Source organism: Cyprinodon tularosa, unplaced genomic scaffold (assembly GCF_016077235.1).
Source record: "Cyprinodon tularosa strain WSP-4 unplaced genomic scaffold, ASM1607723v1 ctg267, whole genome shotgun sequence".
NCBI lineage: Eukaryota > Metazoa > Chordata > Actinopteri > Cyprinodontiformes > Cyprinodontidae > Cyprinodon > Cyprinodon tularosa.
This window is the reverse complement of record NW_024038971.1, coordinates 1,482,262-1,498,728: the sequence shown is the minus strand read 5'-3', so window position 1 is coordinate 1,498,728 and position 16,467 is coordinate 1,482,262. Positions and strand designations below refer to the sequence as shown.

Sequence of the window (16,467 nt, the reverse complement as noted above, 5' to 3'; positions counted from 1 at the left end):
ATGCTGTTCTGACAGAGCACCAGTCGCTTCTATCCAAAAAAATCCATCTTGAATATAAGACTTTGATTGTTTGCCAGGCTAAACCCATTTAACATGGATGAGCTCAATGTCGCATCTGCAGAAAAGCGTGGGAAATTTTAAACCGAGTAAATTCAGGAAAATAGGCTACAGGCTTATATATGTATTGGTGATATACAGATGTGTCAGTCTGCTTATTTAACAAAGTTTTAGTTATAAAGGCTCAAATAAAAAGGCTGTTTTGAAGATATTCTTCGATAGAAATGTGCATGATGTCTCTTTAATGCATTAGTTTGATAGAAAATACAACTCATAATATGCTCCATTTGGAAATTTGAAATAATCAAACACATGAAATTATATAACAACCTTTTTTAAAACCACAAATGCCTTCTTAGTTGAAAAACATTTTTTTGTAGGCATTTGTTTTTTATTTTGCTTTGTTTTTTTGTTTTAAGACTGGCACTTCTTTGATTTATTCAAAACGTTTGAATGTTTACTCCTCATTTGTTGAAACCACTTTTTAATCAACTACGACGTTGCACTACAGCAGACAGGAAAGGCCTAAAGAAAACCAGAAACAGCCTTTTAACTGAGAGAAACATCACAGACCAGTGAGATCTGTGTATTATCTGCTGTCAGTTAAAACTGATGTGCATTTATAGAGCTGGTGCTATGAGACAGCTGCCAGTCAGACAGGTTTATATTGACTAAGGTGCCACACACACACACACACACAAAGATGCCCCGCTGCGAGTTTTCCCATTCCTGCATTTATTCCCAATACAGAGACAGTGTTGCTCCAGTTAAAACGTGGCATTTATGAAGCGAGAGGCAAAGAAAACCATGTCATCCAACAGATTTCAGGAGACAAATCTGTCTTCACCCCGTCACCCTCTCCAGATTCCTCATCTTCCACCTCTTTCTCTTTTCAGGGATTACATAATAAAAAAATGAGTGGAGCACTGTTCCTGAAAGACCCTACCAGCTGTTGTAGTACTAATGCCACATACCCCCCTTACATCTAGCAAATTTTCAAAGCATACTGTATCAATTTAGCTTTCTGCAAAAATCAAAGCAAAGCCTGGGACTTATTACCACAAAACAACAAAATGGCTTTGACAAAAATCAAAAACAGACATAATGTTTGCTGTTCACAGTTTTACTCTGATCTGTTTTATTTTTTTCACATTAAATGGAGCAGGGGCTAACGGTGAAATCCAAAAACTTGTCTTTGATGTTGGTATAATCTACTGGTGCCCCGAAAGAGAAATACAGACACTAGATTGGTATTTCACAAAGAAGAATAGGCATGTTTAACATGCTATATATTAAAATGAAACAAACACAAATGAATACAAAAGCAAAAATCTGTTCAGAAGTCTTTTATGAAAAAGTGGATAATCAGAGAGCTTCAGGGAGCAAGTTGGGGCTTTGAAGCTCTGCTCCACTGAAATAAATATAATCATTTATTTATTTGGGCAGGGTTTTAAATCTTACAGGGAAGAAGAACTCCCAGTTCTGGCATTTAGTGTCAATTTTTATGCAATTTTTGCATAGAATTTTTTTTTTGTTGAAAAAAAAATTGCTCAGGTCGTTTAATTGCACAGCAACACCTCTTATACAGATTATACAATTTTACAACTTAAAAAATATAATACAGGTGTTTCATTTAGTAAAACCAAAATGCTTTTTCCTTGGTAGTAATTGATACTGACTGCTGAAACAGATGAATACAAAGATGAATAAGCAGGGATTGATGGTGGGATGTATAAGTATAAGTAATCAAAAAATGAAATTGAAGATTATAAAGGACAAAAAAATAAATAAGGTAAATATTACAAAGGCAAATAAATAAAGAAGCTAATCAAAAGAGTTATATACATTTATGTCTCACTGTATAATTTAATTTCTACTTACATTTATTTGTTTATTGTATTTTTGGTGGTAATTAATTGTATGCTTATTTATTTATTGAGCATTTATTTATTTCTGTATTTATTTTTAAATATGGCAAAGTTGGTCCTCCATAGGGATGGATGGATAGAGAAAATAGGATGAATGTACATATGTAGGCATCTTTGTAAGCAGAAATGCATCGATAGCTGGCTGCTATTTCAGGCTGGTGGATTTGGAAGGTTGAAGGATGGATAGATATTTCTTTGAAGTTAAAATCCAATCTTAACTTTCTCCTTCTCAGCATTTTGTCACCAAAACTACAGCAGCTCACGAATATTGCTGCTTGGTCGCACATATTTTACAACCAGATGCTGAAAGCCATAAATCGAACCTAATATACATGCGTCTGAGTACTAGGTATTTGGAAAGCATAAAAACATATGGTTATGTGTGCACAGACTCGCGCTGTGGGTGTTTGTTAGATATATTTATTCACAACGGATTTCCCAGGTGTGCGTTTCGTGAGCTTAGAATGATCCTGAAGTTAAATTTATCGGAACACCCAGCATGTGACAACGGTGTTTGGCACCTGCAGCTCGATATTTGGACTGGGCCGACTGTAAGTTTATATAAATGTATTTGCATTTTGGAAAATGCAAATACATTTATATACATTTATAAAATATAAAAATGTGGTATTTAGAGGAATATATGTTCATGTCACATGATTTGTAAAAAAATTGCATTTCTTTTTAGTAGGCTTGCACTTCAAGATAATCAATGCTCTGTGCGTTTAGTTGTTCTGTTCTTTTCCTTGCAATTTAGAGATTGGCTTGGCTTTATTGGCTTTTATGAGTTGGAAAAAAAGTCCGGTCAGCAAGGAATAATCAATGGCTCATTATTTATACCTAAAACTAATACATTTGTAGTGATTTAATGAATTTAGCGTTTATCAGTAAAAAAATGAAAATAATAATTTTCCTTGCAATCACAGAGTCCGGGAGCGGCCATTAATGCCCAAATATAGTAACATCTTCCGGCAGTAACGTCATGGTGCGATAATCCTAGCAACATTAAATCAATGGGAACTATTATGCACTAATGCAATCAACAACAGTTATTTTAGATTTCGAGACGACTTCACTATTGAAATTCGGGAGAGCTATTGTTAAAGTGACAATGCCCACGTGCATGGCAGTTGGATGTTGCAATACATCAGGTAAAAGTGAAAAAAAAGTTGTCATTTCACCTTTCCGATTCATGATCCACGAGTTTGTCGTTGGATCGACAACTTGAAGAGGGAGGATTTGCCATCGAACATCTTGCCAGAGGAAAAAACTCGTCATATGTAGGCAACGTTACGAAGAAGAATGTTTTTTAGATGACTTGGATAATAGCGTGTTGTGAGAAACACCAGATACAGCATTGGGACTTGCTCAACAGCTGATATCGCACAGTGACGTCACAAACCGGTAGGTGGCGGTAGTGTTCTTTGATGAACATGGATGCCTCCAGTAAAGCACATTCAACTGAAAATTACTCTTAATTAAAAACCCTTATCATTTATTGAACAGCATGCAATAATTATATATTTAAAGTACTTTCAGAAGTTTGAATTCTGAATATGACCGGACCACAAGATATAATCTGTGCAGCCAGTTCATCAGGATTTTGATTCTACTTAAGTATTTTTTCCTCTTTTGGAGCTGGAGACCCCCACCACACTGGTGGGCTACAGGGCTGGGTGTCCCCAGTGAAAGCTCTATGAAGCAGGCCAGACTGTCTGGGCTTTTCTACTGCCTTTTGCAGCAGCTGAAAGTGCATATAAGGTGTTGTTTTTTAGGATTGTTGTAAAAAAAAAAAAACAACAAGTAGCAGAACATAAAATAAAATATTTTGCCGGCAGACTTTGGCATTTTTAGGTAATGCAGTATTATAAATCGTTTCACCACAGTTTAGTAATAAAATATTTTAGTGGACTAATAGCGATCAGAGCATTCTCTTTTCCAACAACATAAAGAATCCATCCGTTATATATAAATTTTTCATAATCTTATGCTGACAGCTCTGCAGAAGTGTTAACGGCCTGCATGTAATCTCTGTTTCCCAGGGAGCTTCTAGATGATCTTTGTTTATTGGTTGATGCTTAGCGTCTAGCTATGAACTTATTATTTCCCAAAACCTGAATGCTGAAGATATGCCGTTCAAAATCTTGACAAATTGCCAGACTCGCAGCTCCCGTTGCTCAAATCATGTTGCTGGAACTCTTAATGCTCCTTGATGTCATCTCCCATAGACTTTCCATGTAAAGCTGACCCTCAAATATAATGATGTACACATTTTTTTCTCCATTTAACTCAGCATATTGTAAAACAACTTGAAGCCCTTCAGGTTATGGAATAATTCTCTTAATACAAGCCAAAATGTAAGGAAATGGCAGCTTTCAATCAATTAGATCAGTCAATTGGAGATTAATTCTTAAATCAATAGCTTGCATCCCTACATAAAAATCATTTGATATTTTTATTCTGATAAATAAACGACAAATTGTTTAAAACACATTAACAAATGATTTTTTACACTTGACCTCTTTATAGTAGTCCGAAATTCTGAAGCCATGTGATAAAAACAATTACATAATTTCCAAAGAGATAAGAAAAAAAATAAATAAATAAAAAATAAAGTATCACTTCAGGTCTATTCCAGTTCCTGTTTGCTGAATGTTTCAGAGGTTTGTTCCAATGGCAGCAGGAACTTAGAGCATTTGGAGGCATAGATGACTCAGCTCTTGGCCCTATGAATAACTGCTAATTACCACATTGGAGACAAGAGTCACAGCTACAACAAAGCAAATATAATTTCTTAGTAAATCACAAATGAAACCCAACAGTGAACAAAGACTAAGTTGCCGCAGAACATCTGGTGAAAGCTTCATTAGTCTGGTTTTCACCATACAAGCAAGATTGCGAAATGGCCATATTAAAAACATTTACCATTGTTTCCAAACACATCATACCTGTTAAAACCTGTGGCAGTTTCAAAAAAACGCAGCTTCCACTAATTAGGATGTTGACTGTCAGACTGAAAAGAGAACTAAAGTGTTTCAAATTTAAAAAAGAAAAAGTATTTAAAGAGAGAAAGTTCCATGTTCTGTACATCCGTTAAACACAGTAAAATATTTCTATCCTAATAACTATAATAAACTATCGAATAAAAACCTACAATTCTATAAGAGAATTGAAAGGCTTTTATATACATTTTAGGTTTATGCTTAGTGCACAGCAATAATAACAGTGTTAAATATGCAGTGTCAAAGTACATGAACTCTTTTAGAGTTATTACAACAAAAACTGGAGTAAGATATACACCATGTAGAGTGAACTTGACACTAACCAGGTGTTAAATGTAACAATTAAAGTGTTACTTTAATACTGCAAAATGTAATGTGTATTGACATGACTTTTACTCCATAACCACTAAATACCTAATTTGAGTTCCTTTAGAATAAACAACTACATCAATGTTGTGTAGCATGGATGTAATCAGACTGTGGTTATACTCAGGTTTTAAGGAAGTCCATTTTGCTTTGATAGACATCTCCACATTTGTCTACATTAATAGGTCTGGTGTCTGTGATCTTCTTCATGATCATGTCCCATTTATACACGTAAGTTAAGTTTTATAGCTATTGGAGTACAGTGCTGGTCTGTTAAGAGAGTTTTGGTACTTTCACTAGGCTGGGACCGAGCAGGGGTTGTACTAAGAAATTAAATCTTCGTAAACACTTGCCAACTGAGGGTAACATGGAGTGTTCTACAATTTTCTGGTCACACTGCTTAGCTGATCCTGGATTTCAGGAAACATTGTTGACCCACATCAACAGATGCTAAGGAAATGTCCCGGTGGACTTTAAGACACTTCCACTTCTGTTCCTCTCTGCTCTTCTCCAGAATTCAGGGTCCTTAATGTCCTTAAAAAAGGCACAACTTACTTTCATCTGAAAACAAGCCTTGGGAACAATGGGTAAGGGCACAATCCTTTAGCCAAAGTAGGACACGTCAGTAGCAGCTTCAGGCAAGAGACGCGAAAGATGCAGCCCAAGTGGCTGCAATTGTCGACAACTTTGAAAGAATATTCCCAAACTCTTGAATATTCTCTGCTGCATTATCATCTCTCGGGTTTTGCTGTTACTTTTAAAACTGTAACTGCTTCTCCTTCCATTGAACTTTCCATTCTTTTTACCAGATATGGTATTTTGAACAGACAGGTCTTTGGAAAGGACCTTTAGACCTAGGCTTAGCAAAACCTGATTTAATTTCCTTGGGTTAGAAAATTATTCCAACCACATGTAAAAAGCATTTTTAAAATACAGGTTTTTCTAGGAATTACTTATTAATTTGAAAGCATATATTTCTCTCTGGTAAACTCGTGTTATTTGCATTGTCTTTTAATTAGAAAAGGAAATTAGTCACAACATTCATGGTTTAGCTGCTTTAGTAAAAAGGGCCTTAAAATAAAGTTTCAATATTTGAGGTTGTTTGCAAGACATGTATCATCACTTAAATAATGTTTTAGTATTAATTGGCTTTGTGAAAGTTTTATACACAAACGTAGAACAGAAAAACAATGAACCTTCGGAAAGCCCGGAGAACCTTTACTTAAGACATCTTTAAAATACTGATTGGATTCTTGGAAGCCAAATATAAATAAATGAGAGAAGACTCAACTATTTTAAAACAGTATTATTTGTAAAAGGATATAATACTGTACACATTACTCTATCCTGTTATTAACTTTGTGACTACCTTTGTGCCTCTGTACTAAAACAGTTTTAGTTTTTATCCCATTATTAATGTAAGAGTTTAAATTAATCTGTCGATCACTTGAAGTTTGAACAAACAATAACTGATCTGAGTACAGTTTAAGATCTTATGTTTATCTTTTAGACCTTTTAAATAAAATATATTTTTTTCTTGCCGTCTCATGGTCCCTCATGTTTTTGACCTATTATGGCAGAAAGAGGGAGCTGTGTTTTCATCGCATCCATTATAAGACGAATAAAATAATTACCTTTGTCAATCTGTTTTTATAGGTTTAATTTCCATCATATAGATTTTTAAAAAAGCAATAAAAAAAGATAAATAAAAAAAAAATGATATTGTCAAACTTAAAGAAAGTCATTGTAAACTCACAAAGCAGCAGACAGTATTTTTTGTAATTACTTTTTTTTACCTACAAACTTGTTTTGATTGGACTCCAGGTAAAATGCAAATCAAACTGCACTATTGTAAAGTAAGTATGTTACGACAATGAGGCAATTTTTCTATTTTTTCTTTTTTTGGAATGCGCAAAACAGATAGATGTTCTAGTTACAGCTATAATGTACTGAATGAGCTCAGTTTGACTCCACTGCAGTGGAAACCATAGAAAAAGGGAAGGGGAAAATATTGCAAAGGGGTTGAGGCTGAAAGAGGACAGAGGGATAAAAGAAGAGATGTCGTCTGATGTTTAGAAAATGGAAAAGATGGCAGACATAATGAATGAAGGACATTTATCATTTTTCTTTTAGATGTGAGAACTTCTTAAACTAGATGGTTTTTAGTAGCGCTGAAGGCTGTGAGATCTTCTATATCTTCTGCTGCATTCCAAAAAATGCTCCATGATTTCTTTATTTACGGTCATTTTTAAAAATTCTATCTTTCTTTTGTTGTAGTATGATGTGTGTGAGCTTGTACCCCAAGAGAGGTCTTTAACTGCAAGCCGTAAATGTTTATCTATGAGATCAATGAGTTTCCAAAACACTGTGACAACATGTGGCTGGTTTCTCTCTATCAGAGTCCACCTTGACGTTGTATTACATATTCTCATGTGCGCTCGTGTAAGCATTTCTGGTAGGTGAAAAAAGACAGAATGTGTGTGTGTTTATATGCGAGTGCGGCCCAGGAGCTCTCTGTGTAGGGAAGCATTCGAGCAGCTGCTCTGGCCTCCTCTTTTGTTGGCTAGAATTTACAGTGGCTTTGGCTCCATGAAATATTTACGAGCTCCCAAAACACCCGCTCTCACACAAACACGCAATTTAGGAATGAGAAACAAAAAAAAAAAAACAATCACCTAGTGTACTCTTCCTGTATCAAAAAACAAAACAAAACAGAGAATCTTCATCAACAAGAATATGACCTTAACAAATAAATTGAAACAAATATCTGTGCAGATGACACAAGAAAACAATTCAATGGAATTTAACCAAATAATCAGAGACTATCAAGGACTGAGTTTCAAATAGTAGAGATGGGGAAAAAATCTGATTTGTTTGTTTGGCATACTGTTAAATTTGCGATAACCTTCTGTCCATGTATAAGAGATTTAGTAATAAGGAAACAAATGGAAGAACAACAGGATTATTTTTAAAAAAGCGTTTAGAAATGGTCTTTAAACTACTACATCTGGTTATAGTATTACATAAAGTTAACCACGTTGCAATTTTGTTGCTGCCAAAAATCATTCCAGACTAATTTAAATTAGGCATGATGCATTTTATGAGAAATATCGATGCTTTCAATGAAACTTTTATCCGAATAGTGCTTTGCTGACCTCACTGAGATGCAAGGGCCCCATGTTGTGTGCCCAGCCTTGCTGTTCAAGTACAGAGATAAAGTGAGGGGAGGAGAGGCAAAATGAAATCTTTCACTAAAAAGTAGCTATATATTAGGGAAGAAAAAAACAAAATGATTTATTGAGGCATTTACAGCATGAAAGGATATTGAACCCAAATCTGACACAAGCAACAGAAATTAAATGAAAAAAACAGGACTTTATTAATGTAACTCTTTAAAGTTTGTGTTTCCTAATATAAATATAAAAAAGAGCTGTGTTTATTCCAGGCCTCTCAGTAAACACTATGGTCAGCAGAGGGGGGTTAAGAAGTTGCAAAGTTCCCTTATGCCTTGGCCCAGGCTCTGATCTTCCTGAAGCACTAAATAGGAGTTGTTTCAATCTTAACAGGGCAGAACAATTTAGTTAACTTTCCTTTTAGGAGAGAAGGAGATGTCTTTGTGTTTCAGATAACTGGTCCAAGTGGTAAAAAATCTCTGATTAATTACTATACAGTAATCAACTAATTTTCTACTTAAATTACCTGACAATTCTAAAAGTAAGTTTATTGGATAAATAAATAAATAAATAAGTGTATTGTGCAGGTGAGTAGCTAGTAACATGTCAAGTGTTGAAGCAGGTGAGAAGAAGTATGGCCTAATCTGCTTTGAGATGAATATTAAATCAAGGACTATTTGCGCTTATGCAAAGCAATAAACAGTCACACTAATTAGATAAAAAAGGTCTTAATGATAATAAAGCAAGTCTTACTTTGTTATGATAGACTTTCTCACCGACAGTCCATCCTCCAGATCCGCTTCATTGGCCATAAAGAGTAGTCTCTTCCCTGACTGATCTACACCGACAAAGTCCCTCTGCTCAGCTGGCAAAAATAAAAAATAAAGCACATCATATTACAATAGAAATTAATGCAAAGATATTATATCTTACAGAACCGACATTTTTTCTTTAATTCCAGTTGGACAGAAGTAAACAGTTTAAACCAGATGTTCTTTAACAAAATACTAGAAAGAAGAATAACCTTATTTCTGACCAACTAAATCTGGCTAACCTAAAGGTCTTTCGGTACACAGTAAATTATTTATTCTATTAGCTAAATGGCATAAAAAGTGAATTTAAATAAATATTCTGTTAAAATATTTGTTAGAAGTGAGTTTTTAAACTCAAGACATTTAAATACACCAATATTGCCTAGTAATAATTTGGGAAATACAAGATTATCTGTATATAGTTTTTCATGTTTATCTATTTTACAGCCTCTTACAATTACTCTCTGTTTATATATATACCATTTATAGTCAATACATACATAGTCTCTGTGCATATGTAAATAAATATTTATATTCTGTATAGCTCTTCTGGATAGATGCAATCTACATCTCGTTGCTTTGTACTTGTGACGCCGTAATGAAAATACAGTTCAATTCTATTCTACAATTTTGTCATGTTTCATTAGGTTCTTTCTGAATGGTATATTCCAACTTAGATTAACTGTTTAAAAAGGTTGCAAAATAATGCAGAAGCATTTAACGCAACACTTGAAACACAGTTGTATCTTAGGTGACATTAGCATCTAATAGGCATCTTCCATTTGTTCACACACTTGAATAAAAAGATAAAATCCATGCGTTTTTTTTCTAAAGGATGTATGCATGTAGCTAGAAAGGTATTTAAAAAGCATCATTTAAAACAAATCTTCTTTCCCCTTACCTGTCTTCTTTTTCCCTTTCTGTCCCGGCACCGTCTCTGTGAACTCGTGGGCTTTACTCATTAACATGGCCAGTGTTGCATTGTGGGCTCTGAAAAGGTCGACCACCTCATGGAGAGCTACATCGGTTATGAGGTCACAACTAACCACGAGGACGTCAGTCTGTGGAGAAGAGTTGGAGAAAGAAAAAGAAATTGTGAGGATGAAACAGGATGAAATGTCTATAACACATTGGATGCAGTTTATCATTCTGAACAAAATCTGTGAAGGTTTAGTGGGAAATTTCACAAGTTTAAGTGTTTGGGATACAGAGAAATGTTGCCATCTAAAACCTAACCCTGCAGAGTTGATTAAATTCCCATATATTTAGAATTTTTTTCACACACAGCATATGCAGAAAAATAAAAAGGCACTGAAAGACAAGTGGGGAAATAAGAATTAAAGAGCAAAAAAGCCTTTAGGGTAGCTGAGTGTACTGTTGTCCAAGAAAGGCTTTCTGAATATGTTGTATTTTCCGGATTATAAGCCTCTACTTTTTTCCCACACTTTGAACCATGCGGCTTATAAAAAGAAGCGTCTTTTTTGGGGATTTTTTTTCTAACCGCCAGACAAGGAAGTCAAAGTTGGAAATGAAAGAAAAAGGGGCTAATTTTCATTTAGCACAACAAGATCATAGCAGCAGGCACGGTGGGGAACAGTGTCCAAAATTCACACATTTTTACATTTATTTGCTGCATTAAAGCTGTCAAACCAATGAAGACACTGGGCTGAACTCCTGCAGAGCTGAAATAAAGAGCTGATGAAGCCCCATCTTTCAATAGAAGCTCTTACTGCTGCAAGCAAACAAGCTAACAGGCTAGCATTCTTCTTCTGCCCTACTCCAGGGGCTATATGTAGAGCTCCCCCTACAGGTTTGGTGGGAGACAGTTCAGTAGATATCGGAGGCTTATAACCCTGTGCGGCTTTTATATGCAAGTTTCCAGTTTGTTTTTTTTTAATGTTGTGGCGTGGCTTATAGTGAGGTGTGCTCTATAGTCCGGAAACTATGGTAATGATCTTTGTTCTCAGATTGTGAAGGAGACATTTTGAAAAGCTCTGCTTGGTCTGATTAAGTCGTTGTCAGTTTGTCTGCCTTTTTGAAATGCTAAGAGTTTATCAGGTGGTCTGGTTGCACTCAAGAGTCTTTCTTACCAGTAAGAAATTCTAAATGGAGCAAGTGAATGAACAATAAGCATTCATTTTATATACTGAGCTCTGAACTTCATATGCCTCTATAAGCCAATTAGAATAACTTGAAAACTATGCAGCAAAAAGTGCACACGTAACCTTAGCTGTACTTTTATTTCCTTCTTTTTTTTAATAAAAGTTTTTCATAGTAGATTCTCACAGCTTTGGGTTAAGTTTATGACAAGTTTACATTTATGTCAAAGAGGGTAGCACATGTCAGTTGTACTTGACAAAAACTGGCTATATTTTTTAAACTAGTAAACATCTTTTCAGATATCACTTTCAATCAAACAATGTTGTATTTTCAATTTAAAAGCTGTTACTTTAAATAGAAACCGACACAAACATACATAGAAGAGAGGAGTATACAGGTTTGCCTGTTCAGTCATATAAGCATGTGTACAGACTGAACTATAGGGATTTAAAGAAAAACAAGTCAAATTAAAAGTTCCTCCTCAGAGCATGAGGGACGTTTAATGTTAGCAATTAGCATCATGTTAAATAGATAAAAAGCTTAATAAAGAGAATAAATGTAGAATCCTTGCAGATTATGTTTTGAGATTTTTTTAAGTGTGACTAATTAATTATTCCTCCTCTGTGTAATGCTTTTTGAGCTAGAATTTTAAACAGAATAAAATCCAGGATTACTTCTCTCATTATGCGATAATACAAGAATTCACCATTTAGCCGATTTGCAGTTTGTCTTTTATTCAGTAGTGTCACCATATGTAATTTATAATTGTCTGCAGAAGTGTTTAAACAGATCTCAAAATGAGACGCACCCCTTCCAGATTTTGCCTACTCTACACCATATTAACTATTGCCACATTATGCTATTCTCAGCAGCCAGGGACAAAAGCTAAAAGAAGCTATTTAAAGCCACAACTGTTTTCAAAACTAAATAAATACACAGCTTGTGAATTCCAATCAGCATTCTAATCTCCCACCATCTACAGGAAGGAGACATGCCAGCATTTGTGCATCCATGTTCTCCATTTGTGTGTCCTGCGATGAAGGCTGTCAGCGTGTGAACTAATCCTACCATTAGAACTAGAAGCCTTAATGACAGAGACACGGCTGCTTTCATTCCACCCCAATGCAGGAGACAGAAAGAGAGAAGGGCACAGAATTACATCTGCAAAATGAAAACGGTAACACAAAACACTATCGTGATTCATTCATTCTAAGGAAATATGGATGCAGTTTTACTAAGCCTAACACATTATTGATCTGTCCACTTAAAATCCCCAAAGATTATGCTTTCCGTGTAATACTGTCATCAGTGTCCAAAAAATGATTTCATAAAACTATTTCATTATAAAGGGAATTACTTGCATCTGGCTTAACACAACACATCTCAAAATAAAATCTTATGTTCTGAGGCAAGAATGTATTAATAGATGTAAGTCGCCATTCCAACAGAATAATTTCATAACAGCCAAAAAGATTCATAAATCAAATACTAATTTACATTAGGAACTAATGAACTAATCACAAACTTCCTATTAGCTAAAATTAAGCAATAATGTAGGAATCAAGAGTCGAGTCCAAATCACATGAACTTATGGTGAACTTATCATAAACTAATGAGTTAACCTTAACTAATCATTAACTAATGATGAATTATTGGCACGTAACAATAACTAATACAAACAAAAGATTAAGTAACTACTTAACCAATTATGAACTTATGATGCAGAAATGTATAGATCAATAGGACATCTGGGGTTTAGTGGAATTGGATTAAACTACTGTACTACTACTCTTTCCACTAAGCTTATAAAGGATGAATTAATCTTTAAATATTTGCCAGTCAACCATTAGTTAAAATTAATTAAATTAAATAAAACAAACTCTTTAGATCTTTACTGCAGCGGAACACTTCATTATTCATTATAACAAAAACATTTTTAAACAGCCTCAATATTAGCAGTTACTTAGCAAACTTAAACCATTTTATTATGAGGAGATTCTGGAAAAACTGCTGTAAAGTTTTTTAGTAGTGGGTTAGCTAAGGTGAATTATTATTATTATTAGATAATTCATGATTAGTTCATCGGTTAATGACTTCAGCTCAGGGGTTAATCTGTGTGGCCTTTATACTTATCCCTTTAAATTACATTTACTGTATTGCAGATTCAAACAGATTTTTCTTATATTAACCGTTATATGAAACACAGCTTTTTATATGCCCCTTTCAGAACTCAACATGAACATGTGGGGTTGATTTCAGCTGAATGATAAAGAGTTTAGAGCTGTTATTTGTGCGTTTCAAAATAAGAACGGTACCAGCAGGATTAAGGGTCATCAAGTTAACCAAGATTAGCTTTAATCATAACCTTGATCCAGACCCGGCGACAGGAAGCAGTCTGACTAAATGGAGGTGTCTGCAAAAGATCTTCAGACTCAGATCTTTCAATCCTGCACTGTCTCTCTATCACATACTGACAGGCTTGTGCACATGTTCAGAAACGGAGCACAAAAGCATCATGCTCACATGCATGCACATGCATTCGCACATCAATTGACAATAGCTTGCTTACACAGAGGCCACACACACAATCCCACACGCACAGCCACACACTCTGAGGCGACAGCAGAGTTGAGTCAGCTGGAGAGACAGAGGCACTTTGGCCTTTCCACAGCCAGGATCAGTGGACAGGTCAGGACCACACACACTGATGCTTACAAAATCTCATACAGACACATACTTATCCAAGTGGTAGGTGACTTCAACCCAAAACTACGTACTCAATCTTGACCTACCACAGAAAACCTTTTCTTTTTCTCTAAACAGTAGTGTTAAAAAGATTTTTCTATTAATATAAAATCTAAAAGTTTCAGATGTGAAAATTGTTTTATGTGCCTCTGTCTTCTAAGCAGGACAGAGTTATAAAACAAAGTTAAACGTTATCACGTACTTCTAGTAATTGCACTCAAAAGATATATTTATTTTGTTTTTAACTTGAAGCTAATGTCAACTTAAACAAATATGAACTAGAATAAGAATAAACAGGATCTCAATAGTCTAATAATAATAATAATGTTGCTACAGATTTGAGTAACTGATGGACTGTTTTTGGTCCACAGTTTGGGATTTGTAGTGTACCTCAAAATTATTAAAAACCTATAAACTTTTAATCACAGACCTCCATATATATTGTTTTCTCTGCCACATATAAACCCAAAGCAATATTTAATTGTGAAGTGGAAAGAAATAGTGATATTCTTAAATCACAAAAGTATGGCTGGAAAATAAAACAAGCTCCCTGACTTATAGATAAAATTTGGTAAAACTCATGCATTACAGAGTTTTCTATTACTGCCACCTGTGGCCAAAACACAGAACTGCAGCTCTCTTCAGCTAGTCCTTGTAGCTCGCATCTATCAAGGTTTTCTTGTTTCTTCAACTTTTTCACCTTACCTAGAGTTACCATTGCTGTCTGAGTTGAGCTGGATGCCAGTTTGTTTCTGAGCATCCACAAAGTCCATCTTGAATATGTCCCATAGGTCAGACCCATTTAACATGAACATGCTTCATGTCACATCTGCCAAACAGCACGGGAACCTCTGACCATGAATTTAGAAAAATAGGCTACAGGCTTTTAGGCTATGTTCACACTGCAGCCTGAAGTGACCCAAATCCGATTTTTTTTTTAACAACACAGATCCGATTTTTTTCTAATGCGACCCAAGCCACTTGGCTATGTGGTTCTGAATCCGATACAAATCGTATCTTTTCAAATGCGGCCTGTGTCTGAGTGGCCAGGTCGTATTCATCCGACCTGAGTGCCATTAATACCCGACAAAGGTCACTATTCTGGGTGTTGCTATGAAGAAGTGGCAAGAAAAACAACAACTATGGGGGACGATGATGCAGAGAGCTGTATTTATGTTTAACCATCTTGAAAAGATTGTGTTTTTATGGTTGAGAAAGACAGCTAGATGTGCTCCAGCACTACGATCCATGTTTGCTTCCGTAAACACAGTGCACGCTGGCCTGTGATGTCATTACGTCATCTACTACGCATGCGGGACACTTGTGTTGTATGACTGCAGCTCACACTGGAGATCACATACAAGTCGCATATATTTGGAAATGTGAACGGCAGCGCAAAAACATCGGAATTTCACAAAAGAATTTGGGTATCAAGGCCTGCAGTGTGAAGGTAGCCATAGATGCTTTGGCACAGAACCAACGTCGTGACAGTCTGCTCATCAAACAGTGTTTTAGTCGTTAAGGCTCAAATTATTAGAAAAAAAAACATGCAAAGTGTCTCTGTAATTTAGACATCCTTTGAACAGAAAATGGAGCCTTCCTGTATATGAAATAATTTCAGAATAAATCTAGCTATTCTGTTAAAAATGCCGTAGAGGTTTGTTGGAGAGCACTGGTAAGCAAACAGGAACACAGGAGTTGGGTCAGGGGTAAAATGTTGAAGTTTAAAGTTTAAAGCAATGCTGGGAGTTAAAACAATATCCCAAGCTTTGAACACATTAGTGATGTTAAACAAAGGGTTAAAAGGGAAAAATTGCATCATTTGGAAAAGAACAATTGTCAAAAATTTATGTCACTCCTCTGCAAACCTGATAGAGCCAAAACCCTAAAGACCTGCACAGGAATAGTTTTGTGGTTAAACCAAGAAAAAATTAAATCTGAAAATAACTGGAGATGATGTTTGGTGCTTAATTTCTCTTTAAAAAAAAATAAAATATGTTATTGGTCTCCGTTTCAAATCCTTGAGGGCTGCTGTTGTACAAATTTTACATGAAAATTATACAACACAAAAACTCTGCCAATGAGCTCACATTGGAGTCAGGCAGTGATGGGGAATCTGGAGTCAACAAGTCATCTCTATTATCTCTTTACCACTGTCCGAAAAAAGTATTTAAATCCGGGAACAATTGGGTTTTAGTGGCAGTGGGAACAGCTCACTGACACGTGTCAAACAAACCGGGTCAAAAACTGCGGCAAGCTACTCACGTTAAATCGCCTTGGCTCT

General features: G+C 35.4%; 1 protein-coding gene across 2 annotated transcripts in view; it reads right to left on the bottom strand.

Moving 5' to 3' along the window:
* The window catches only part of eif2b3 (eukaryotic translation initiation factor 2B, subunit 3 gamma), a 46,739-nt gene that overhangs the window by 15,178 nt on the left and 15,094 nt on the right, over positions 1–16,467 (bottom strand). For both annotated transcript variants that reach the window (XM_038289353.1, XM_038289352.1), the window contains 2 exons: positions 10,240–10,399; positions 9,280–9,391 (listed from right to left, as the gene is read on the bottom strand). In XM_038289353.1, the coding sequence (XP_038145281.1) occupies positions 9,280–9,391; positions 10,240–10,399 (272 nt within the window). The remainder of the gene's footprint in view (positions 1–9,279; positions 9,392–10,239; positions 10,400–16,467) is intronic.